At 38.8% G+C, this 26,654-nt stretch overlaps 1 protein-coding gene across 1 annotated transcript; it reads right to left on the bottom strand.

Moving 5' to 3' along the window:
• Positions 1-358: 358 nt before the first annotated feature.
• On the bottom strand, positions 359-26,356 carry LOC106913587 (interferon-induced very large GTPase 1-like). Its single transcript, XM_088008178.1, has 8 exons — positions 26,284-26,356; positions 21,699-22,391; positions 18,172-18,237; positions 17,515-18,048; positions 6,676-6,707; positions 6,169-6,310; positions 6,047-6,078; positions 359-5,943 (listed from the first exon to the last, which is right to left on the bottom strand). Exons 2-8 carry the CDS (start codon positions 22,171-22,173, stop codon positions 1,210-1,212), a joined length of 6,015 nt encoding a protein of 2,004 aa, XP_087864304.1. The 5' UTR covers positions 22,174-22,391; positions 26,284-26,356; the 3' UTR covers positions 359-1,209.
• Between the last annotated feature and the right edge of the window lie 298 nt (positions 26,357-26,654).

Below are 26,654 nucleotides of genomic sequence, written 5' to 3'. Positions count from 1 at the left end.
TTTTTATTTCAGATTGTGTGGAAACTCTCCAGATGTTTGAAGTGGAACTGATGAATATAAAGTTCACATTCCCAACTGTGTTGATGTTAACCTCATCTATAATTACAGTAATGAGGGATTTTCATGCTGAAAATCGTCAAGATTGGCTAACAAACACAATTGTTAGAACATAAATACTTATTTAAGAAAATACAGTGGGTTACATTTTAACTGGAACAAGTTAAAGGTAAAGTCACACAAGAACTATATTAAATATAAATCAAGTAGCTCACTCTGCTACATGGGACATGGACCTCACAATGAAATCATCTCAGAACTCCTGGAATTTGAAGAGGTGAAAACGAGAAAACATGAACAGTTGTCTGATTTCAGTAAATTTAATAAACGTTACAATGATTCAATCACAACTTTTACTGGTGAAACTGTGTCATGTATTATTTGTGTTCTCTGTTCAATATTAAAATAGGCATTATAAAGGATTTATTTCAAGAGACAAATTACATTTTTATATGATCATTTTCTGTTACAAAACCAAAGCTGAGAGAAAAACAAAGATAAAGGTACATAGCATAATATGTCTAAAGAAATAAAAACAAAACAGTGAAAATGACCAAAACATTGAGAAAGACAATTCAGTTGTCTAACAATTTAGTTTATTTCACTAAGGTTTTAACGTGAATGAAAAAAAAAATTGAAAAAAAAAAAACAAGTTTAATTGCTGCTCATTAAAGAATAAAATCTTATTCATTAATTTTCCATGAGTATTTTAGATTTATTTCCTGGATCAATAAGATTCTGATTGCTCCTCAAGAACATATGGATTAATATTTTGCATTTGTCCAGTTTTAAAACACAAGAAAAAAATGCAATGAGAACTTGATTCCATCTTGATAAAGAAGACAAGATGTTTACATACTGTAACCCATATCACTTATATTTGTCGTTTTAGTGCTGATTTCCCAAATCACATTTTGGGGTTACTAAAATAATAATTACAATAAGAAGGAAAAGCAATAAGTGTAAAGATTAATATGAAATAAAACAAATTGAAGTCATATAATCCTTAATTAAAAGTTTAACTCGAGCAGGACGTACAATGCTTATTCATTTATTTTGCAGAGCCTTGAACATCAGTATTTCTGTTTACTGGTAAAAACCAAACCCACAACTTTAGGAATGATAATAGTTTTTATGAACAGCTGAAGTTCCTCATAAACTACACATTTTATTCAGACTTTTAATGGCGTCATCCTTACTGAAGTTTTTCCAATCTGGAGGAATTTCTCCATAACCCCGGAATTTCATCTTATGGTAACCTTCCAGTTCATTTTGAAAGTGACAGACAAACCATTTCCAGTAGGCCAGCGAAGAGTTATCAGCTGTAATGCTCCATGAAGCATATGGTTCACCAGCATTTGGATACTTTTTATAAGTAACTGTCTGCTCTGAGTTGTATTTTGGGTAAAAGCTTCTATCACTTGCAACTAATGTGGTGCAGAAATCATTGACCAGATCATCTGTTCCTCTGTAATGCCAACCTTTAATTCCATTGGGTCGATGAAAAGGAACGCTGTGCTCCTGAGGACTGTGGTCCTTCACAGTGTTTATGCAAACAGCAGCACAGAATGGACATCTTTCCCAGCAGCAGTTACACAGCTGATCAATCAGGATCTGATCAGGTTTCTGTCTGCAGTTATTCACCTTTTCCAGGGGGAGTTTGCTCATCTCTGTTGTGATTCTTTTCAGACCTTTCTCTATCTCTTCTTTAAGAAATTCAAAATTGTTTATGTCACTGAAATTTTGACAACTAACGGTATCAAGTATCAAGTTTGGTTTTAGTTTCCTGGAAAATTCCTCCACCCACATTTTTATGTCTCCTTCCTCCTTTTTGATTTCATCTGTTGCCTCAAACAAAGCCTGACTGACGACTCTGCTGATTTCTTCTACATTTTTCTTCAGGATATCCTGGGCTTTAACTTTCTGTGTCGTGAACATGTATTCATTTACTTCTTCTTTGATGAAAGCCTCGACTTGAGCTCTTGGATTTTGAATATAGCTGATGAATCTGTTAAATTCTTCTTTCTCTGCCAGAGATGCCAACACATGTTTCTCTAAGTTCAGTCTGTTCCCATTGAATGCTGGGAAACTGCACATCATCTGTCCAGCAATATCAACTCCAGTCTTGTTACAGACGGCTTCAACAGCAGAGACTTTGAGTTTTTCACACATAATTTCTCCAAACACCACAGCAGATGAACTTCCTTTGCAGAAGCTTCTGAAAATGTTGTAATACTCATTTTTCTTGCTGTCCAAATAAGTAAACACATCATTTTTGTCTCTGTAGATCTTGTGGGAGTTTAAGATCCAATCTTCAGCCCTATCAAACACATACAGTGAAAGATCAACTGTAAACTCCTTCTTGAATACATATTTTCTCTGAGATTCAACATTTTGTATTTCATCTTTTATGTTTTGAGCCACTTCCTTTAAGTAAGTTGATGTAAAGCCTCTTGTTGCAACAGGTTTGCTCTTAATATCTGCAAGACATTTTTGTTCAACTTCATTAATAAATGATCTGATCAGTTCTTGTTCTTCATGTGGAACAAAAGTCATTTTGACATATCTCAAGATACCTTCAATGCTCTTCTTTAAGGTTATGTAACCAGAATAATCACCTATTTCTGACAGATCTTTGTACCTCTTAGTTCTTTTTGACTCATCAATGAGTTTCCATTCAACACCAAGCTCTTGAAGGACAACTAGTTGATCTTCCCTCAAGTTTATGTCCTGAATGGGTTTTGTATCTGAGGTTAATTCCTTAACCCAGTGACTCCAAACGGTGCTGAACTGTGCTTTTAGTTCCTCTTCATTATCAATGCATTTTAAAAGGTGAGCGAGCTCTTTGCTCTTCTGTAGTAGATTGTTTTCAAACTCTGTTTTTTTCTTGTCAAGCTTGTTTCTAGCCTTATTCTGCTCAATAACGTCATCCAGTTTTCGTTTCACCCCTCTCACAAGTTCCTCATGAAACTCTTTGATTCTGGTTTCAAATTTTCCCCGCCACTGAACCAACATCTCTTTGTCTTGGTCATCTTCAAAGTAATCTGACATACTTTTTGTTACATCTTCATATGTTTTACTCATTTCTTTATTAAGGTAACTCAGCTCAACTTTGTCCAGTTGGCCTTTTTCAATGCTGGGATAAAGTTGGTTTTCAATGTTCAGCATCTCACTCCTCAGGGCCCAAGTCCAGTTCCCATATTGGACCTCCAGTTTTCTGTAAACTGCAATTTCTTGGGTGTTTTTGAAACTAAAAACAAATTGTTCATTCATCAAGGCGTTCCACAGGTCTTGGATTTTGGTGCTGAAATGTGACAGAGTGATCCCAGTAGACTGTTTGGCTTTAGACAAGATGATGGACTTCAGTTCTTGGACACTCTCACTATAACCTGGATTTGGAGGAGCCATTGGTGGACTACCCTCCCACAGCTGAGCAAAGTATTTTACATCTTTTTGCACATCAAATGCGATGACATCACTGAAGCACTCAACATCACACACTTCCTCTTGGGCAGCAAGTTGAGTCATCTTGTCCAGTTTTTCTTGCAGTCGTCTCTTTCCATCCATGTTTTTCTCTGCTGCTGTAATATCTGTGACATTCTGATGGACAAACACACAACTTGGAGAAAGCTTGACTTTCTTCATCCTCATGAAAGCCTGCACAACAATCTGTAGGACATCTTGCATGTCAGCTGGATTCTCACCAAAGATGTTGATCAGTGTCATGTTTCCCAGACCAACAACAAATGTTGCAAGTTCATTGTCATGATGAAGGGTAGCATTACCTGCTAACTCAAGAGCTCGCAGTCCTTCAGTGTCAACAACTAGAATGTAGTCAAACTTGTAGTTATCCTTGATTTCCTCTGACAGTTTAACCAGTTGCATGTAGGCACCCTTGGTGCATCTCCCAGCACTGACTGCAAACTGCAGGCCAAACATGGCGTTCAGCATCGTTGACTTTCCGCTACTTTGTACGCCCAGAACTGACAGCACAAAGACTCTCTGGTCACCAAGTTTCTTTATGACTTCTTTTAAGAGACTAGAGATCCATATTAAAGGCACATGGCCTGCATCCCCATCCATCAGCTCCATCGGGTGTCCTGATATCATCAGATCTGCAGCCAGCTCAGGGTATTTAGTCCAATCAGGCTGTCGGCTCAGTGATAGTTTTTTCAAAGATTTATGAGCTTCATAAATCTGCCCCATCTCTCTGAAGATGTGTTCCAGACCAAATGTTGCTGATTGAAGCTTTTTTGACAACAGTTCAAGCTCAGTTTGTTTGTGTTTTAATTGAGCCGATTTGTCATGTTTCTTCTTCAAGACCAAGACCTCTGACCAGGTTTCATCATAGTTTTGGAGAATTGAAGAAAGATCGTCTGTGGAGAGGGCATCTATGAGGATCTGAGTCCATGTCAGGAAATATTCTCTTTCTTCTGGTGGCAAACTCTGGAGGCTCTGAGTGAACAACCTCATCAGTTCACTGTTGGACGCTTTACACTGTTTCTCTCGTAGTTCCATCAGCTGTTGACTCTTCTGACCCTTTTCTTTCTCAATGTCTCCCTTTAGATGATGCAACTCTTTATTAATTTTACACCAGTTGGACCAAAGTTGACCTTGGCAGGGAAGAAATTTATCTTTGATTTTGGCAACATCCATCCCCTTAATCAATTCAACTAGTGTCATTGCAGCAGATTTCCCTTTCTGGCAGACTTTCTGATCTTCATCCACTTTGACCCCAGAGACATCAGCCATAGTTTCCAGCCAGAAGGATGTGTGGCGTCCAGACAAAAGGCTTTTTATAATCTTTTTCAGATCTGTAGAAACATCCGACTGGCTTCTTTCTTTCAGCCCTAGTTTGTACTTTTGAGGTTTCATCTGAACTGCACTACAGTCATTGTCAGCAATGAGGATTACTAGAGGCTTTGAAGACTTGTACAGTTTCTCTATAACTTTACTGCTTTCATGGGTTTTTTCCAGAGTTGGCACAAGAACAACAATGACTGAAGACATTTCAGTCAGGATTTCACGCTGTTTTACAATTGCTAGAGAATCCCCATGAAGGTTACAGAAGGCAATGCAGTCAGTAAAGAAATCATTGGGTTTTCCAGCAGGGCAGTACCAGGCAATCTCTGCCACCCCATCCATCAAATGACGAGATTTGGTGCTGCCTTCACAGTTTCTGTGGAAGAATGTGTCGTGGCGGTTGTTGATCAAGGCATTCATCAGCTGAGATTTGGACAAAGACATGGAGCCCAGTCGGAAAAATGAAACCATGGGAGTCTCAGCTTTGTAGATTGGCATGCTCTTCATGGTGACAGTGGTTGCATTTTCTTTGGTTGTGCTTATTTTCCATGTTTTTGTTATTTGTCTGAATGTCCACAAAGGACACTCAATATTTGATGTGAGAGGATCAGGAACAAGCAGTGGTAAGGCATACTGACACTGTGACAACTTTGTGATCATTTTCTGTTTAAGGAAGCTGTCTGAGCAGTGAAATACTGCCATTTGAACATCCATTGGGTGAACATGATTCTCTTTTGACTGATCTATGTCTACATTAGTAGTAAAAAGAGCATCTAAGTCATCGTCATCTGTAACAGCACTGTCAGACACTGGAACAGCCTGTGAATTGTTCACATCAGAGCTTTCTTGCTGAACAGGGATGTATCTGGCTCTATAGTCTAACATCATTAACCTCTGAAGAAAAGCTTCAGCTAGATCTTTCTTAGAGATACTTTCAGTCTGTTTTATAGGTCGACCTATTTGAAGAAATTCTGCTTGCGACCACTTTGTTTGGGATTTGTCCTGAAGCTCAAGTCTTTCAAACAGCATTTCATGCTCTTTTGGGTCTACTTTTCCTTTTTCCTCCGAAGAATCGCATAATGGCTGCAAATAATACATGGATTTTAAAGTAAATTCAGGTTTAAAACTGTGTGTTGCAACAAAGTGAAATTATTCTTTCAAAAATCATAAAAAAAACATTTCTTACCTTTTCTTTGTTGCTATCCATATTAAGACCACCTGCAGAACACCAGTTGTTTCTCAGATTAGTCAAATGTTACTCATGACAAAATGATATAATAAGTAACTATATAACAAGTGATGACGTACCAGAGTTGGTTGGTGGTTGTGTGGATGGATGTTGTGAAAAGTTACTTTCTTGGCTTAGCTCACATGAACCCATGTTGATTTCAGTCCTTTCTGCTCCATTTTTTCCTTTCATCTCGGGATCTTTAACACCAATATGTTCTTTCTATGAAAGAAATGCATAAATATTACTGTAAGCTGATTCATATTTGAATTTGCACTTTGAAATTACTCCAAGCTGTTAACATAGTTATTCTACATCTGTGATTGGCAGAAAGGTTTTAAATGGTAACAATCATGCCAGAAGAAACTCACTCATCAGAAAAACCTAAAAATATTCAAACAGGTACTGGTGAAATTGCTCATTGTCAGATTTAGAAAATGAACAGTTCTACTTTAGAAATAAATCACACATGGTTCATTTCTCAAAGCTAAAATAAATTAATGAATGATTCAAATGAATTTAGATAAAATAAATGAACAACAATGACAAAGCATCCAAGCGTTAGTTACAAATTAATTTCACTCTACCTTTAACTCGTGTTCTCTCTCATTTCTTTGTCCTGTAGAGTTATTCAAGAAAACAAAAAGCAGATGACATAATCATAAAAATAAAATCTAATTTTATACCAATATCCATATGAATAATCCTAACTTACTTTGTTTCTTACTTTGATACTTTGTGAGTGGATTACTTTGGATTTTAAGATCAAATAAATATTCTTTGCTACAAAGTACAACTAGAAATTAATTATAATACTTTGTTATGGACAGAAGACAGATATGAACTGCCTGACAAAATAGAATTTTGTCACTAACAAACCATGTAAATGGTTTATCTGAAAGAGCGCTTACAGACATGATATGGTCCAATAATATGTACCGTATTTTCTGGACTATAAGGCGCACCTAAAAACCTTAAATTTTCTCTAAAATCAGCAGTGCGCCTTATAATCCGGTGCGCCTTATGTGTGCACAGAATTCCAAAATCTGTCTCTGATACAGAGACGTAAAGTGTACAGTACGTACGCCAGCAGCAATAAACCAATCAGAGGATTGTTTTCCGAGTTCTGCAGCATATGCCTCCGATAAAAACTGGATAGGTTTTTCCACTTTCCCTTTCCCTTGCAAAGGGAAGAACCGTTAAAGTACAACTCAAAACCACTTCTTTCTCGCTCTCTGTATCAGTGCAGCTACGCGTAGACTCGTTGCCATAGCAACTGACAACAATGCCACAAAAAAAACATTCAAATATTTCCCACACAAGGAGCAAAACAGTCTGTTGCAGTAGTATGATTTTAGGCTTAATGTTTATTTTGCGAAATAATAAGTGATAGCTGTGGTAAGAGGAGAAAATTACAAATATATCACTGCACTTGACTGTATGGCTAGCTCCATTGCTAGCTCACTGTGTCTTACTCTGCTGTTGTGGAGTCATAATGCCTGGGATCATGAGCGCCCCCTGCCATGAGGCAAGAGAACTGCTTACCTCACCTCGAATCTGTTCTCTGCCGTTAATGATCACTTCTCCACACACGAAACACATTACACACACAGTTGGTGACAAAAAGCACTGTACATTAAATACATGAGCTAAATTATGGAAAATCAGTTCATACATTAAATGTTTTTTAGCCATTTTATTGCTGGTGTACAGACAGGAGGACTCTATGCTCAGCCAGCACAGTTAGCGAGAGGTTGTGCAATCCCAAGTGAGGCGTAGAGCTGCGCAGCCAGAGCTAACCAGAGTGGTGTTTAAAGTCCTGCCTTGATCAAAAAGTCTGTAAAGAATCATAATTCCTCACAGGGGGTTGATGTAAACAACAATCCAGGTCAGCCTGTGTCCAGTTTGAGTGAAAGGAGGCGCGCGGGATCCGCGCTGAGGTAAACTTAATTCAGCTGCTGCAGCGCGGAGGCAACGCGCAGAGGCGCCAGCAGTGTGATTGGTCCAGCTTTAAATGCATAAACTATAAACCTATCTTCTATAACCATATCTTTTAGGAATAAATCTGCTCCGCCAGTGAAGCAATCAGAACAACAGAGACGCTTGCAATCCGATTTTTAAAAGAATTAAAAAATAAATAAATAAAAATAAAAAATTAAAAAAAAACTTTCTTTTATTATTATTATTATTTTCCTAAAAACATAAACAAGAAAGGCTTACCCTGGCAGTGGTGCTAGTAAAAGATGGCAGGCCGTCAGGCCTATAATACACTGGGGGAAACCCTTTAAAATGAAAAATAGGTACTTTATAGTACAAATCACAGGGTGAAAATAGCAATATAAATTATTTTATCATTATATGTTATTTTATAATGATAAGGCTGGTGAGGGAGAGCCTCTACTTAGATGCATACAGGGGCGCAGTATAGGGGGGGAAGTGATGACAATTTTAGGGGCCCTGACCAACAGGGGGCCCTCCACAATTTATTTATTTAATTTTTGTTAATAGAAATTTAAAAAAAAAAATTGAGACCCTGTCAATTACAAAATTAATCATATTGTATTTTCGAAGATTATTTTTAGCAGTAAAAATTGTATGTTCCCACTCCCAGAACAAAAACACACACATCCATATTTGCCCTGAACCCTCCTGGATCTGCGTTAAATGGTTCATTCCTACTTGGAGCGCTTCACCATGACGCTGTTCAGCTGCAGTCAGTGGAACGACTGGCAGTTAGTATGCTGCTAAGAAAAATAATAAAGTCAAGTTTTCAAAAATGAAAAATAGAAAAAAAGAGAGAGAGAAGGGCAAGCGTATCAATTTATAACCCAGTTTTTCTCCAAGAGAGGCGGGTAGACTGTGAGATTATTTAGCATAGTCAGGTTAGCTACAGACTTCTGATTGCCTCATTTCACTAGCACTTAATTAATTAAGGAAAAAAATTACAAAGATATACATATATTTAACTTGTACCTTGTACCTTTTTCCACTTAACAACAGATGAGTCAGTCAGCAGCAGCTCTAACCCACGGCCCTTGTAAATGCCCGTTCCATGTTTTATATGCTGATTGTAGGTTGTTACCCATAGTACACAGTAGGGGCGCTGTAGTTTGGTTCATGTTGAGTTAGTGCCTTCATTTAAACAGTAAAATAAGAGGAAGTGTCGCTAGCCTCCTGTCAGTCAGTACTTTGGGCTGAAATATCCCACGGACAAGAGGAAGAGGAGGATATTCTTCATCTTTCATGACTTGGACTGTAGCGCACATTCTTAAGAACAGGCTAAAGGCAGCACGGCACGGACTTTACCGCCATAAACTTTGCAGCCCACGGACAGCGGAGCGAGGTACGTGTTTAGAGCTCTATTGTGAAGTTAGCGTTATTATTAGGCCCGAGCAGCTAAGCGCTGCAAAGGCCTATTGTAATTGTGCTGTAAATTATTATTATTATTATTATTATTATTATTATTATTATTCCGTAAAATAAATTGGCTTTTTGGGGGCTTTATCATATTCAAAAACTCACCAAACTTGGCGGGCGCATAGAGCCCGGTGAAAATTTACGTATTTTAAGGTCCTGAGAAAAATCGCACAAGAAACGGCTCAAGGGCGCCACCTAGCAAATTTCAAAAGACCCTTTCCTATTCACTTACTTTATCGTAGAGCTCCCCAAGACACTCAGAATTTACAATTAATGTCATAGTACAAGTATCACAGAATGTCGGCCATTTTGGATTAAAGGTCCAATTTTGACCCGATTTTGGCCGTTTACAGGTTTCGCATTTGATCAAACTTGTCCTAGGGATTTCGATCGATCGGCTTCAAACTCGGTCAGATCGTTCATAAGGCATGGCCGATCCAAAGTTATCACAGAGTTGCGTTTTTTTTTTTTTTTCTAAATGGAGTTACCCGGGGTCAAAGTTCACCTAGTCGCCATGAAAAAGAAAACGGTTATAACTTTTACAAAAAAACTGACAGCAGCACAAAACTTTCAGTGATTGATCATCATCGGTCCCCTACAATACCCAATGGTCAAATGATGACATCACTTAGGCCACGCCCCCTGAGAACAGGAAGTGTCATGTTTTACTGTGAACGGTCCTTATCTGACCCCTTTGACCTAATCAACATGAAACTGTGTCCACAGACAGAAAACATGTTGGTGTGTCATGGATTCCAACCCTGTTTGGTTTTGATGGAGCAGGTGGGCGTGGCGGCATGGCGAAATGACCTGTGACGCCGTCGCCATACGTTTGGCTCTAGATTCCACAATTTGGAGCCCAGCTGCACCAAACTTGACATGACTGATCCCGGTGGGATGCCTGACGATCCTATGTCGTCATAGTCTGACGTCATCTAAGCCCCGCCCACTGAGAACAGGAAGTGCCTTTTTTTGACTTGTATAGCTCCATCTATGGTTCTCTCAACCAAATCAAGATGATTCTGTGTTGGATGACAGATAACATGTTGGTCTCACTTGCTTTAAAGCGCCAAGAGTTTTCAGTAGAGGTCGTGGCCGTGGCAGCGCGGCGAAGCAGAGGGAACGCCGCCGCCATACGTTTGGCTCTAGATTCCACATCGTTCAGCCCAGCTGCACCAAACTCACTAGGATGCATCCTTATTCATCCCCGAACAGGAATCCATAATAGTCGTTGATGGGCGTGGCCTAATTTCTCTACAGCGCCCCCTAGAATTTTTTAAATAAGCAGCCCCAAGCCATTCTTTAACCTAGAATTATGAAACTTGGGACACATGTGTATAATGTCAGGACCTACAAAAAAGTCTCTTGGAGCCATGGTGCAAACCCAACAGGAAGTCGGCCATTTTGGATTAAAATCCGCCATTTCTTCGATTTCATAGACGTCGCATCTGATCGATCTCCTCCTACAGCTTTCGAGATACAGACTTCAAACTCAGTCAGCAGAGAGTTGAGACATTAAAGGTCAGAAGTTATCACAGGAATTTTTGTATGTCAAAGCATGTGGGCGTGGCTAAGCCAAATAGAGTTTAATTGCAATTTGACTCCACTGCGCCCCCTAAGTTAATCAAACAGCTGTGTCTCAGTCAGCAGAGAGTTGAGAAATTAAAGGTGGAAAGTTATCACAGGAAGTTTTGTATGTCAAAGCATGTGTGCATGGCTAAGTCCCAAACTTTGACTATTCGCCTTAGAACATTAAAGTGACATAACATGCACATCCAAGGTCATAGCTGCATCAGACTTTCTATGTCTCATTACAGACCAGCCCTCATCACAGTTAGGTGGTCGATTGATGACATCACCTTAGCCCCGCCCACTTCCGACAGGAAGTCACCTGTTTTTTCTACTGTATGTCTTACTTTTAGACTCTAATTCATATGGGTTTCATCCTTTGCAGACTGACATAAAATGACATGAAGATGAACTCTATCAATGCCTACTGACGCGTGGGGGCGTGGCAAAATGGCTGTCGCTCGCCATATGCAAACGATCATCTCTTATTCACACACGCATCATCCCATTTGCTCCAGACTTTTTATGAGTGACACTTGTGAAACTCTAAGGAGCCCAATAGAGTTTAATTGCAATTTGACTCTACTGCGCCCCCTAGGTTAATGAACAGCTGTATCTCCTTGCCACATGGCCCAATCTGCTCCAGATTTTGGGTGCATCGCCAGGGAACGCTGCCGAAGGCATCAAAGCGGATCGCATGGAGGACAGCGCGCGAGCGTCCGCGGTGGCCGGCGGGAGGCGGTGCTGGAACATCCGCAGTGGCTGTAGGCCTGAGCGGCGCTTGGCTGCGAGGGCTGCTTGAGGCTCCGCGGAGCTTTAATTGTTATTATTATGCATTCATGTTTTGTGTCAAACAGCAGCACTTAAGCAAAATGTATTTTATTTTCTTTTAGTTTTCACGGTATATTCAGTGCAACAACTTGGTTTCGAAAGAAGTAAATATGAATCTACTGCACCCGTCGAAGCTCTCCATGTTTTCTTGGGTCTGAGGGACTGCTACAACCCTCCTGACCCATCCTCTCCTGAGTGAAATTAAAGCTGCATTATGTAACTTTTATAAAATTATTATTTTTTCCACATAAAACTGTCATTATGTTGTGACAGTATAGCATGAGAGATAATCTGTGAAAAATCTATTTCCTCTACCTTTTCCCAGTGCTATCTAGAAACAACTAGTCAGAGTCAGGAGAGTTTTAGTGCTGTCAGTCACAATCTCATATGGCTCTTCCTTCCTCCCCTTGCTCTGTGCTATGCTGCAGCTAGCATAGCCTGTTGTGAATGCTCAGTCTAGTTAGCATAGCTACCAGTGATGGCAGATAAACAATTTTCCTGTAACAATAAGTTGTTTCTCCACCATTAGCACATTTAGCAGTGAGTGAATGAAGTTGACGCTAAGAGGGTCCTCCTGGTTCTGATTGGTTGTTTTAGCTGGAATGTTGCATTACTTTAGCTAGCAATAGTAGTTCAGAGAGGAGATTGATTGTTTTCACAGATTATCTGTGTCATAAGAAACTGTCACAACATGGTGACAGCTTTAACAAATATGGAGAAAACATTGTTTATTAAAGTTCTGTACTGCAGCTTGAATAAAATGCAACTACATAGCATTTTTTGAAAAGTCTGGATTGCTTCATGAATATTTTACATGTTGCCTATGCCTGTTGCTTGTGGGGAGAGACATTTCAGTAATCTAAAACTAATAGAAAAATTTAAGCAACCTACTAGCATGTGGACTGTGTATGCATATTGAATTTTACACTTGTATGTAGGGCTGAAACGATTCCTCGAATGATTCGAGTACCTCGATTACTAAAATTCCTCGAGGAAAATTTACCTGCCTCGAAGCTTCGTTAATTTATGTTTTATTAGTTAGCGCACCGTGTTCCGGCCGGGACTTCATTTGCGTTGCGCGGAGCTCTCACTTCCGCCTCTGAGTTGTTGACAAAAGCTAAGTCTCAGCGGCATAAAGTCCAATCTTCAAGATTGGCCCGTGGGGATTTTATTGATTGATGATAATGCCCGACTTTTTATCGTTTTTGGGGAACCAATAAGCATCCTTAAAATGACTGGGGGAATGCCTGGAGTACGGCAGCATTTCTCCTCCGGGGCTGCTGGTTGAAAGCGAACGGCGGGAAGAGCGCTGAGGTGAGCGGATAGCCTGAACAGGGCGGGCGGCTGAGTAGCTGATGCTTACCGTGTAAATGTAGCTTTACCGACGAACCGCACAATAAATTTCATATCCCGGTCTGAAGAAACGGGTGGCGGAGCGCATCGTACATGGCTGGTAGATGAGTTTCTGAGTGTGACCAGTGAAGGTGTCGTAAATATCCCGTATTGCTTCCCCCCGTGTTCATCCCCCGGTCTAACGGTTCGTCAGTCCGCTGGTCTATTTCCTCCCCTCCACCCCATCTTACGTTCGTTCATTCGCCCTCTCCTCCCACTCCAGGCGGCATTTCCCGTATTTTCAAACCCAAAGCGTGACAGGTTAGGTGGCAAGGTGAGTTTAATTAATCTATTAAACTCACTGAAGATGAATACATAAACTAAAAGATGGATTGTAGACATTTTTTATAAGCATATTTGTGAGCCTGCCTCTTTGTTACTAAATTCAATATAATTTCAGATTTTTATATAACTTTTCTTCTGGTTAACTTAGAAAGTGAGCTATTATTGTTACAGGTTAGTTTTCTAAACTACAAAAAAGCAACTGTTAGGGATGCTCAAATATGAAAAATTGGACTGATATTGATATCTGATAGTAACACCGGTATTATGCCAGATTTACCAATATTTCATTTTATAATTTTTTTTTATCCGATTACTCGATTAATCGTAAGAATAATCGATAGATTACTCGATTACTAAAATATTCGTTTACAACAGCCCTACTTGTATGTAAAATTCATGAGCAGTAAATATTGTGTTTGTTTTCAGTATTGGACCAAAGAAAGCAAGGCAGTTGCAAACCTTTGTAATTGTGACGCTTTTGATGGATCAAATCGACTCAAGAAATTATAACAGCAGCTGCGTGAGGGGGGGACCCAATTTAATTTTTTGTCATGGGGCCCAAGGTTCCTGGCAGCGCCCCTAGATACATCTGTAGGTGGCGCTATGGTAGAAAATATGTGTTTATTCTTATAACTCAAAAATGGCATGTCCCATGAACAAAATTGATATGGGCAAAGTTTTCTAGAAAGATTCTCCAACAGATGAGTTACTATACAAAAGATCTGGGATTTTTTTTTTTTTTTGCAGCAGAGAGCCATGAAGAATGCATTAGCCAAAACCAAACTCGCCCCATAAGACCAACTCTGAGCCCAATAAAACTTGGCACAATTTAAGCTAAAGAGGAAACAAAAAAAGTTATTGCCGCAGATTTTTGATTTTTTTTTTTTGCCTAATAGCTAATTAAACATAGCTAAATGCATAGCTGCAAATTTAAATTGCCCATAATTTTAGAACAGTAAAAACTTTCACAGTTTCCTTTGTACAACCAACTACAAGCAAACACATCATCTAGTTTTCATCAGCATCCACCACCAGGTGGCTCAGTAAAATTGCGAAATTTGATGCGCAAAACCCGCTGATTAGATTTTCGCCAAGCTTTGCAACATACTTCCACGTCCTTGGTCTTAGCTTATATATTGAATATGGTCATGGTTGGTTGAAGTATGAGGGGGTTATTAACAAAAACATGAAAATTCTTCATCTGACCTCCAAACTTAAAAAAAAATTCTAAAAGATAAAATCACATTCCTGTGAAATGAGCTCACATTTTCAGGATGCTTTGTCTGAATTGTTCTGAACATTTCATCCACTCTGTATGGACCTATTTTCATGTCTCACTCTGTTTTTTCTAAAGTTTGACTTCAACACAAAAATCTGTATCTTCCACAACCCCTTGACAATCGTAACTAAACTTGTCACGCTAATGTAGCGTTTCTCAACGGGGGGCGTTCAGGGGACTGCAGGGGGCGCTGGCAGAAGAATTTACAAAAGGGGGCGCTGAAATTCTTTTGGGGGGCATTTGCTCGAAGGTAAACTTTACACCTTATATGCTCAACAATACCTATTGATACAATACTTCAGAAAAATGAACCAATTTAAATAAAGAAATCCTTCCATGGGTGACACCATGATAGAGACCGTTCATTTTATAGAGTTAACACCGGTGTTGTAAGAGGTCAGAAAAATGCAAAGGCAGTACCAGCACTTTTAAATCTCACTAATCAGTTTACCGGGATTCTTCCCATTGTTGTAACAGGTTTACGTCAGTCTGCCTTTACCCATCCATATTGGGACATTGGCACATTGCGCAAAACTCAGAAACAGGAGAACCGGTACATAGGATGGAGCAACAAACTAGATGTGAATCAGGATATGAAAACAGAGAATACAACATTGATTCACGCTGAACAGTGAAAAATCAAGAGCTCATAGTGGCAGATCAGGGGCTCAATCTTAAAAAAAAATCAGCAGGTCCCTTTAACCTTTCTTTCCTCCTATGTCTTACACCTCACTAAAGGTTTGAAAGCTAATACCTTTCCTGATATTTGAAAAGAGTTATTGTACTACATTGTTCAAAAGATGGTAAATACCACATTATTAGATAATTGCATCATAGCTAATGAGCTTGAAAACTGGTGAATGATCCACAGGAAATATTTGGACTCTAGTAAAATTCAGTCCAGTTTAAGGAAACCATGGAAGTCCATTTCCTCCTCTCTAATGAAAATAATATGCTTCTAGCTTATAGTCATAAGAAGGTCAAGAAATTAGTAATAGGATAATATCTCATAATTATGTGGCAGCTTGTTTGGATTCAGGTGTTTACAGATACACTATCTTAAGCTGTGGTTGCCACTAAATACATGTGCTTTTCGGTGACATTATATATGCATATGTTTGTTGCTGCAGTTTCTCAATTCACATTTTTTCCTTCTTTCTGCAGTTGTAGAAGCAGATTTCTAGGGTGTGTTCTTGTAAGTCCTTTATTCCTTTTCTTCTATTCTTCTATTTTTCATTTTTTCTCATGTTCTTTCATTTCCATATTCATGTCTATTGCATTTAAAATTAAATGAAAGAAATATCTAATAAAGCTATTCAGTCCACCTGGAAAGTAGTGCTTCACCTTTTCTACATTTTGTTATGTCACAACCTAATTCTAAATTTTACTAAATTACTCTAAATTCTACACACATTCCCCATTATGAAAATGTGGATTTTTTGTTTGCTTTGTCTTTTTTTTTAAGAGAGACAAAAAAAATGCCCATTTATGTAAGTATTGCCTGCTTAATGATATACCGATGAGGCTCAAAATTGAGCAGTTTCCGCTGATCTCCCTTGAGATGTTTCTACAACTTAAATGAAGTCCACCTGTGGCACACACCTGTCTATGTAAGGCCACACAGTTGACAGTTCAAGTCAAAGGTCAAACAGTAAGCGTGAAATCCAAATAATTTTCTGCAGACTTCAGAGACAGGATTGTCTTGAGGCACAAGTCAGGGGAAGGATCTAGAAACATTTCTGCTATTTTGAATCTCAGTGACTTCTAACACTGGTAAATGGAAGAAGTTTGGGACCAGCAGGACTCTACCTAGAGTTTGTTGGTCATTTAAACTGAGCTATCGGAGGAGAAAGGCTTTATTCAGGGAGGTGAACAAGAACCCAACCTTCACTTCATCAGAGCTTCAGCGTTCCTCTGCTGTAGAGGAGAATCTTCCAGAAGGATGACCAGCTCTGCAGGAATCAATCATGTTTTATGAGATCTTAGTTCTTATGAGCAGACCCAATGCTCAAAGTCCCAGAAATGTGAAATACACAATCAAATCACTCAAAACTGGATGATGGAATATTTACCTGAACTGGGTAGAGTAAGCATTTTTAAGGAGGTTCATTAAAGTAAGCATTTCTTAAACTGGCAAATGAGAAAAAGTACATTAATATCCCAAACTTGTCTTTGCTTTCTTAGAAGAGACAGCAATGAAATAGTTTTTGTTTTGTGGATATTTTGTTGACTCCATTTCTATACAGGGGATTTTCACATACTTCACTGAGAGAGTCCAGCATTGCTACCCTATAAGAATAAGCTCCAGATTTCATGTTTGTTGAATTTTTTTTATCATTATATTTTGAGAATTACAGAGTCTGAATGCAGAACTGCCCTTTAGGTTGCACCAAGTTGTAGCAGAGCCGCAGCTTAAAAATAGAAGACATCAGCTGGAAATAATAACTGTCTACTTATTTAAGTGGCTAAGGAAGATGGCTGTTGTGAATAAGACAAAATGTATAAATCTTGATCACCAATGTTTTAACAATACCAAAACATCATGAAGAGATCTGAACAGTCTGTGGCTGTGGATCTCTTCTATGTAAACTGCACAATAATTTGCACAGTGAGCAAAAAAAGATTAAAATGATCTCAATATTAAACATCTTACCTGTCTTTAATGTTTCCTCAGGATTGGGTTGGTTTCCTCCAGTCATCTGTCTATTTTCAGAGACCATGTCATTTATTTTTTCCAAAAGACTTATTATCTCATTTTCATCCATCATACTTCTTGTACATGTATGGTATCTTTTTTTAGAAAAACTGCTCTTTGCTTTCAGGTTCTGAAGTTCATTTTCACAAATTTCTTCTGAGTCATCATGAGTCACAACTGTCATCACATAAGAGCTGTGCTCCTTTCCCAGTGTTTTTTCTAACCACTGCAGTCCAGAAGAATACTGGTTTTCATGCTGGTCATTTGATATCAGCAAGATAAAGGCACAATGTTCTGGAATTACTGGAATCGTGTCACTACTTGGAAACCCAAGCAGGTTAACTATAGAGATCTGACGAGCTAATAGGTCATAGAGTCTGGATGAAAACTCTTTCTCATGTATCTCCTGGTCATGGTCCAGTAAGATGTTTTTTGATCCAATCTCAATGGAATTTTTGTTCCCAATTAACACAAGTGTGAGTGGAGGAGTCACTGAAAAACAGAACATAAGTAATGTTAAATGAGTTGTTGATTGGCCTTAAAAACTGCAGCTTGTAGAAATATAAAAACTAAAATATTTATGATTTCATTTGAATCGTGTTCTAAAACTCTTACCTTCATTGCTTGGTGGTGATCCAGAAATGTTTTCGGTCTCCTCTTGTACATCTTTGTCTCTCCTTTCTGCATGGTGAGGATCAGTGTTAGATATTTTTTTGGTATTATCATTATTACTTTAGTTCATATTCAGTCTAATGTTAATCAGTGTTATTGTGATTTTTAGTTTAAAGTGTTCTCTTCCTTATGTGTGTATAAACTGAGCTGGAGGTTACGACTGTCTGTTTATCTTTATGTGAGACAGTTAACTCTGTGTTTCCCAGATCTTAAAATTCTTCTTGTGTTAGTTTGACCTAGAGCTGAACTGGGCTCAGATCGTAGATCAGATATCACACCTGGAACTGAGTTGCTGGTTTGTTTAGGTTAAATGTTCTACGACCTCTGTTGTTTTCCTGACTGCCCCCTGTGACTGTTTTTCTTTGACAATAAAAGAAGGAGCTCGCGTGGAAGGAGATCAGAATTCTCTGTGAACGGCCTGGAGAGGCGGTGGCGGACAGTTCTCCTTTTGCAAAAGCTTGTCTATAAAATTCATATACGTTGTCTGTGGTCTTTTTATATAGGTTCAAGAAAAAGTACCTATCAATCAGGGCTATTCATTACTACAAAACACATATATTCATCAGTCGATGACTGATGAATATATGTGTTTACATGAATATATGAAATTGTACTTTTCAAACTGAAAATATGTAGCTTCCACAAAGTGTTTTATGCGCAACCTATTTATTTATTTGCAAAGTACTTGCTAAGTAACATACAAACACTGCACTGCTTCACATGCATCCACATATGCATGGACCCACACCAAGCCACATGTGGTGTGGTTAGATTGTCAATATCTTTCTCTTTAAAATCGTCCTTCCCTTTCCATCACTCCCCCTTCAGCACATCATTACAACAACGCTTCTCCATTATGCTGTTTAAACCATTCTTAGTAGCACTGTAGTTTGTATGATAAGCTTAGCAGACATGCTAAGGGAGGGGGACACCCCTCCCTTGCTAGTTGCCAAGGAGGGGTGAAGTGTGGAGCTGGAGCTCAGCCGGGGTCTGAAGCTCTTTGGCTAAATTATATTTTGCATGAGCAGTCGTTAAAGCTCCTCTGAATGGTTTCCTTTTGACATTCAAGGATTCCTCAAGCATTACGAAATGACTAAAAGCAATACTGTTGTTGATGAGGGAATGACATAACATGATTTAAAGCTCAAAAAAGTTGATTAAACTTGGCTAAACTACAGGAGTGGAAGAGGGAGAGGAGGCAGATAGCCTCAGTGCAAACGTAGTGGGGCCAGTAATTTTTTACAAATGTTAAAAAAAATTACTTGCTGATTGAAATTGGGCCTTTGTCTCTTTAGAAACTCTTGCTTTTTCTGTAATGACTTTAGGAAGTCATTACAACATGGCTCCTCTACTAACATTTAGCAACATTTCTACCAGCATTGCACTGAAAAGTAGATCATATAATGAACTCAGCAGATGCAAAGTTCCATCAGTTGTTTGCTAATAGCTGCTGGTTAGTCTGAAGGAACTCAATGGGAGGGTTGGTCTGTGAGGTGGAAGATCGAAAGCTTGGACCTGCAGCTCCAAGTGCAAGCTTTGGTCCTCAAAGGCAGCGCTAGGTCCACCTATTTGTTTTGCACAGCTGAATTATTATTATTTGTTGGAAGTATACTTTTGGAACCATTAGGTCACTTTATTCTAAAAAACAAACAAACAAACAAAAGCTGTCCTGTCAGAAATATTATTTTTGAAAAGATTCATTGCAGTTTTCAAAAATAACTTCACAGTGTTATGCAGGCTAGAAAGTCATTCCTTGTACATGTTACTGGCACCAGATCTAGGGGAATCTGAGTCAGCATTAAGTGGCACGAAGGCAGAAGAATCCTGTAGCCAATATTTATGAATCACAGAGGAAGCAAGTTGCTATAATTTTGCTACAGTCAGAGCTCGTTTATTCTGACCCGCACATGCCCAGAGCCAGAAAATTCATTCTCAGTGGCAGATCCACAGTGGTACAAGACTGCCCCTACTGGTAAGAAGTTGCATATACATGTGTCCAGAAAGGCAAAGCACATCATCCAAATATGGAGAGCAGCACTCATCCCTCAGACCAAGGGTGGGCAATCCTGGTCCTGGAGGGCCAGTGTCCTGCAACTCTTAGACGTCTCTCTGGTTCAACACACTTGAATCCTACAGCTGAATCACCTCCCAAGTGCAGTCAGGTTCTCCAGTCCTGCTAACAACCTCATTATTTGACTCAGGTGTGTTGAAGCAGAAATGCATCTAAAACTTGCAGGAGACCGGCCCTCCAGGCCTGGAGTTGCCCACCCCTGCCTCAGACCATCAAGGTCCTCTTCCATGCACCTTTGAAATGAAGATGGGGCTGTTGTAATGGGAGTGGACCCACTCATACAAGCCCCATGATGTGCTGAAGTGGTTGCCGGTCAGCAATACCATTTTGGTTCAGTTTTCTAAAATCAATGCAAAGTCAGAAACTCTAATATTTCTTTCTGACACAGACGACAGGGGACCAATATGGTGAGGTGGATTTCCTAATCCAATCATGGTCAAGAACATTTGGTACATATTCTTTCACCTCCTTATACAGGGGTTTTGGAATTGTATTATAGGGTGCCGTTCTTTAATGAATTTTCAACTACAAATTTTTCATGCAGCCAATGTCAGAGTCATGCTTAGCAAAGATGTCCGACTCCTCATACATCATATCCCTGACTAATTTCTGTTCATCCTCCCCCAAGTGAGACAAATCAACAGGAGGATCTCAGACATATTATTTTGTGTCTTGCTGCTTTCCGATATAAACTGTGCATAAGGTTACAGGAGAATGAGGGGTTGCCAAGAATCATTCTGGTTATTCTGAACTAGATTCACCTCTATGACCTCCACTAAAGTTCCTAGAACTGTTTTTTTTGCCAAAGTAGATACCATGTTTGGTAGGGTTCTGATTTGGGATTTTAACAACAGCTATCAACCCACTTGGTACTTCAATTAGAGCTGGGAAAAGCTCTAGATGACTGGCCTGTACCAAGAGCTTCATCTAACCCATGGTACAGTGTGTGCAGAAATGTAACCTGTACCAGTTTCCTATCATAACTAAAATCTGCACCAGGTTGCTCTGACTCAAGAAGGACACACAGTTTAAGTCCCATTATTCTGTACAGAAATTGCTCTGCACTTTTTCTCTTGTTGCTTTGCATTACTTAAATCTTGGAAACGGTCAATGCTTTTTTTAAACTCTAATATGTGAACGTAATATTAAATAAAATTTATTAGATAATATTTCTTTGAATGTATGTGGCTTCATTTTCTTGAGGATTGTGTGAATGACTTCACACAAAAGCTTCCTGTAATCAATCCATTTGTCTACAAAGGTTATTTTATGACACATCAGAACCAAAATCAGAGATTTGTCCACCATGAAGTCTGAACTCCCTGTATGGAAAACAAAGCTGCAACATCATTTAACCTCATAATCTGGTCTCCTACACTGGAGGAGGGACTCTTCTTACCAGTTTCACTTGCTGTCGGTGGTATGTCATCAGTGGAGCCTCCTGCTGTCTGTGTTGGCTGAAAGGGAATATCTGTATTTGTATTTGTATTTGTATTAGCTGTCTGTAGGTCTGAATCGATGAGGTCCAGCTGACGTGAGGCAGGACAACCAGCCTGACTGGCTGACATATCATTTCTTGAAAGTCTGGTTGGGTCATCTCCAGTTGCACTGACATCAGTGGTGAGCAGGTTACTAATCTGTTCTTCCAAACGGAGGAGCTGAGCCATGCCTTCATCCTCCAATGATTTTAGTTTCTCACTTCTAACAAAGTCAACAATCAAATCGTACAGTTCTGGTTCACTTAAATCATGAACATCAATGTCACCTCCATCATCAATCGAAGATACAACTGTCTGCAGCTGCTCTGTACTCAATGTACCAAGTTTTTTCTGTATCTTGAATATCAGTGCTCGCCGTGGGTTGTTGGTAGCCATGCTGATGTTTCACCGGTTGCTTTTGCTCTCTGGATGACACAGTCGATGCTGCCTTCCTTGAAGCCTCAGACACCGTCTCTCATCATCTCCACAGCAACCTCTCCTGGCAAGACACTCAGGATCCTGGACATAGGCCCCAATTGTTACTGACACCAGATCTAGGGGAATCTGAGCCAGCAGGAAGTGGCACACAGGCAGAAGAACGCTGCAGCCAGTATCTGTGGATCACAGTCATTATATATATATATATATATATATATATATATATATATATATATATATATATATATATATATATATATATATATATATATATATATATATATATATATATATATATATATATATATATATATGCGAAATACATACATATGTGAAAGTATTTGGCCTTTTTCAACCTTTAGCTGCTTTTCAGGCTTCAAACATAAAGATCTAAAATTTATATTATTTTGTGACGAATCAACAAGTGGGACACAATCATGAGGTGGAACAAAATTTATTGGACATTTTAAACTAACAAATAAACTGCAAAGTGGGACATGCAATATTATTCGGCCCCCTTACGTTAATACTTTGTAGCACCACGTTTTGCTGTGATTACAGCTGCAAGTCGCTTAGGGTTTGTCTCCATCAGTTTTGCACATCAAGAGACTGAAATTCTTCCTTGCAAAAGAGCTTTAGCTCAGTGAGGTTGGATGCAGAGCGCTTGTGAACTGCAGTTTTCAGCTCTTTCCACAGATTCTCGATGGGATTCAGGGCTGGACTTTGACTTGGCCATTCTAACACCTGGATACATTTATTTGTGAACCATTCCATTGCAGATTTTCCTTTATGTTTGGGATCATTGTCTTGTTGGAAGATAAATCTCCGTCCCAGTCTCAGGTCTTTTGCAGACTCCAACAGGTTTTCTTCCAAAATGGTCCTGTATTTGGCTCTATCTGTCTCCCCATCAATTTTAACCATCTTCCCTGTCCCTGCTGAAGAAAAGCAGGCCCAAACCATGATGCTGCCACCACCATGTTTGACTGTGGAGATGGTGTGTTCAGGGTGAAGAGCTGTGTTGCTTTTACGCCAAACATATCATTTTGCATTATAGCCAAAAAGTTAAATTTTGCTTTCATCTGACCAGAGAACCTTCTTTCACATGTTTGGTGGCTTGTTAAATGGCATTTTAACTAAAACTCTGAGGTGTGAGAATCCTTGTCAAATGGCGTTTTGACTAAAAATCTGTAAATTCTGTCCTGTCAGGCGACTGGGCCTGGATACTACCTGTGTTAAACACACGGTGGAGTCCTTCAACGACAGGCGCTTAAATTCCGTAACTAAAGTATGCTTTTTTTTTTGTTTGTTTCTTTCAAAATCTCTTTCTTACTGTTTATTCAATGTCACATGCTGTTCTTATTTTTCTTTAATTATGTAAAGCACCTTGAAATGCCTTGCTGCTGAAATGTGCTATACAAATAAAATTTGATTGATTGTTTGTGGCAAACTTTAAACAAGACTTTTTATGGATATCTTTGCGCAGGAGTGCCATCAGAAAACTTGGGCCCCTTGACAAAAAATTTAATTGGGCCCCCCTGCTGTTACAATTTCTTGAGTCTATTTGACCCATCAAAAGCAGCACAATTTTAAAGGCATGCAATTGCCTTGCTTTCTTGTCATGACAATTTGTTATGAGACAGACAATCTGTGAAAAGATTAATCTCCTCCAGCTCCTCCCTGCTGGCGGCTTCTCCTTGTGATTTACGGCACTAAAACTCACCTCCTGCCTCTCAGATAATCTCTCAACATATTGACAGTCTTAATAAATATGTACTTTTTGTTAATAAAAGTTACATACTGCAGCTTTAAGTTCGCTGAGGGGGGGACGGGTCAGGAGGGACGTGGCAACAGAGATTTGTAATTTAAATACAAGCTAAGGCAGGACTATCTGGACTGACAAGAAGCTGTTTTTTATTATAATTTTATAAAGATTGTTTGAATTTCTGTCACTAAAAATATATATTGTTTTGTTATGCAATTGCAAAAAGAGCAGTGAGACAGGAAAAATCTACGTGGACTCCCTGGAATGATGCTACCTAGCTTGCCACTGAACATAGTGTTGCTCACCATTGTCACTGGGACAGGGAGGAGGGATTATTCTGATATGGGGGTTAGAGCTGCTGCTGACTCACTCACCTGTTTTTAAATGTGGTAAAAGGTACAGGTACAAGTTAAATATATGACTATCTTGGTAGATTTTTTTTCTTTTGTTCTTTAAATGCTAGTGAAATGGAGGCAAACAGACTGTAGCTAAGCTAACTATGCTAAATGGCTGATTTTGATCTGGGAGTAGTAACATAATTTTTTTTACTGATAAAAATAATTTTAAAAACAATACAATTAATTTTGTAATTGACAGAGCCCCAATATTTTTTCTATTTCTATAAAGAGAAAAAAAAAAACATTTTGTGGAGGGCCCCCTGTTGGTCAGGGGCCCTTGGAATTGTCCTAACTTCCCCCCCCCCTTTTACAGCGCCCCTCTCTTTGAGAAATGGCTTTCTTCTGTCCACTGGCCAGATTTGTCCTGTGTATGACTGATTGTTGTCTTGTGGACAGACTCTCCCACTTCAGCTGTAGATATCTGCAGTTCATTGATCTTGGGCCTCTTGGCTGCATCTTTGATAAGTCTTCTCCTTGATCGAGATGAAAGTTTAGAGGGACGGCCGGGTCTTGGTAGATTTGCAGTGGTCTGATACTCATTCCATTTCAATATGATTGGTTGCACAGAGCTCCTTGAGATGTTCAAAGCTTGGAAAATCTTTTTGTATCCAAATCCAGCTTTAAACTTCTCCACAACAGTATCTTGGTCCTTGGTCTTCATGATGCTCTCTGCGGTTTAAACACAACCCTGAGACCATCACAGAGCAGGTGCATTTATACAGGGACTTGATTACACACAGGAGGATTCTATTTATCATCATCAGTCATTTAGGATAACTTTGGATCATTCAGAGATCCTCACTGAACTTCTGGAGTGAGTTTCCTGCATTCAAAGTAAAGGGGGCCGAATAACATTGTACGCCCCACTTTGCAGTTTTTTATTTGTTAAAAAGTTTAAAATATCCAATAAATTTCGTTCCACCTCATGATTGTGTCCCACTTGTTGATTCTTCACAAAATAATAAAAATTTTAGATATTTATGTTTGAAACCTGAAAAGCAGCAAAAGGTAGAAAAGTTCAAGGGGGCTGAATATTTTCGCAAGGCACTGTACATATTTATGTGTGTGTGTGTGCGTGTGTGTGTGTGTGTGTGTGTGTGTGTGTGTGTGTCTATAAAAAGACAAGTTCAAAAAGAGGAGACGTATTAAAGTTAAGCTTTTTTGTTCAACCCACTACGTACAATATATATTTAAATATAAAAAGCAAAAAAGTCTAATGATTTTACACTTTTCAGGGTGTTTTTTTAATTATTTGTTACAAGTTACAAGTTTCATTTTATATTTTGTTTATCCTTTTTTTGATGTTAAATAATTCTCAGTTCCATCTGCTTTCATTTTACATCACAGGATTATGCAAATTTCAAGGTTTACCATGCATCACTGCTACAAAAAATTGTTTTAAAATTTTATCTATCTTTTAAAATATTATGCTATGATTGAAATAGATCCAACCCTCCCGACCCCACTAGGGACAAGGGTGTACAGAAAATGGATGGATGGATGGATGAAATAGATCCATCACCCATTACATTGTAAATGTCTGTATAGTGCAGTTCAAAATAAACCAGGTTTATGTTTATTAAGTATGCCAAGAGGAAATGTGCCATGTCATGGGTGTGGCAAAGATAACAGGCCAATTTGAAACTTGAACATTACGATTTAAAATGTCATAAAATTCTTGTGGTGGTTTGCGGTTTAGTGAAATTATTTTTTATTATCAGAGTGAGGACTGTGAAACAAAAAGCAATACAATACACAAGAAAAAACCTTTACAAATGTTCATTTCCACACCTTATTTAACCTGTTTACTTTTTTTCACATTTATGTGAATAAATTATTTAAACTCTTGGAATTACAAGACAAAATTTCTTTCATGTTTGAGTCAAAAGTCAAAAAAGCTTTTCTTACCTTGTTTCTGTTTAACTGGCTTAGCGAGTCTTTGTTGGCACAGCAGTACATGTACTGACTTCCTTGTAAACTGAAACCCCCCCAGAGAGATTCTTGTTTTTAACGTCTCTTGTTCTAACAGACTCCTCCTGCCGTCTCTCATTGGCTGAAAAACTCTGCTTGTGAAAAAAACTAGGAAACCAAAAGTGAAAGAAAAATGGTTTACCTTGAAACCATGTGATTTAAAAGAAATCGACATGTAAGCTACATGTTTCTAGAAGAAATATTTAGACACATTCAGCTGGCTGGCTGAAACAGTGGCAGAATAAAAGCATAAAAATGGACATTATAATGTAAAAGGGGAAAGTGGTTTTGAGTGATAAGGAAATAAA

Source organism: Poecilia mexicana, unplaced genomic scaffold (genome assembly GCF_051168715.1).
Source record: "Poecilia mexicana isolate PSO_F unplaced genomic scaffold, ASM5116871v1 scaffold_8, whole genome shotgun sequence".
In the NCBI taxonomy this organism is placed as follows: domain Eukaryota; kingdom Metazoa; phylum Chordata; class Actinopteri; order Cyprinodontiformes; family Poeciliidae; genus Poecilia; species Poecilia mexicana.
The sequence above is the reverse complement of the archived record's forward strand: the minus strand, read 5'-3'. Positions and strand labels throughout refer to the sequence as shown.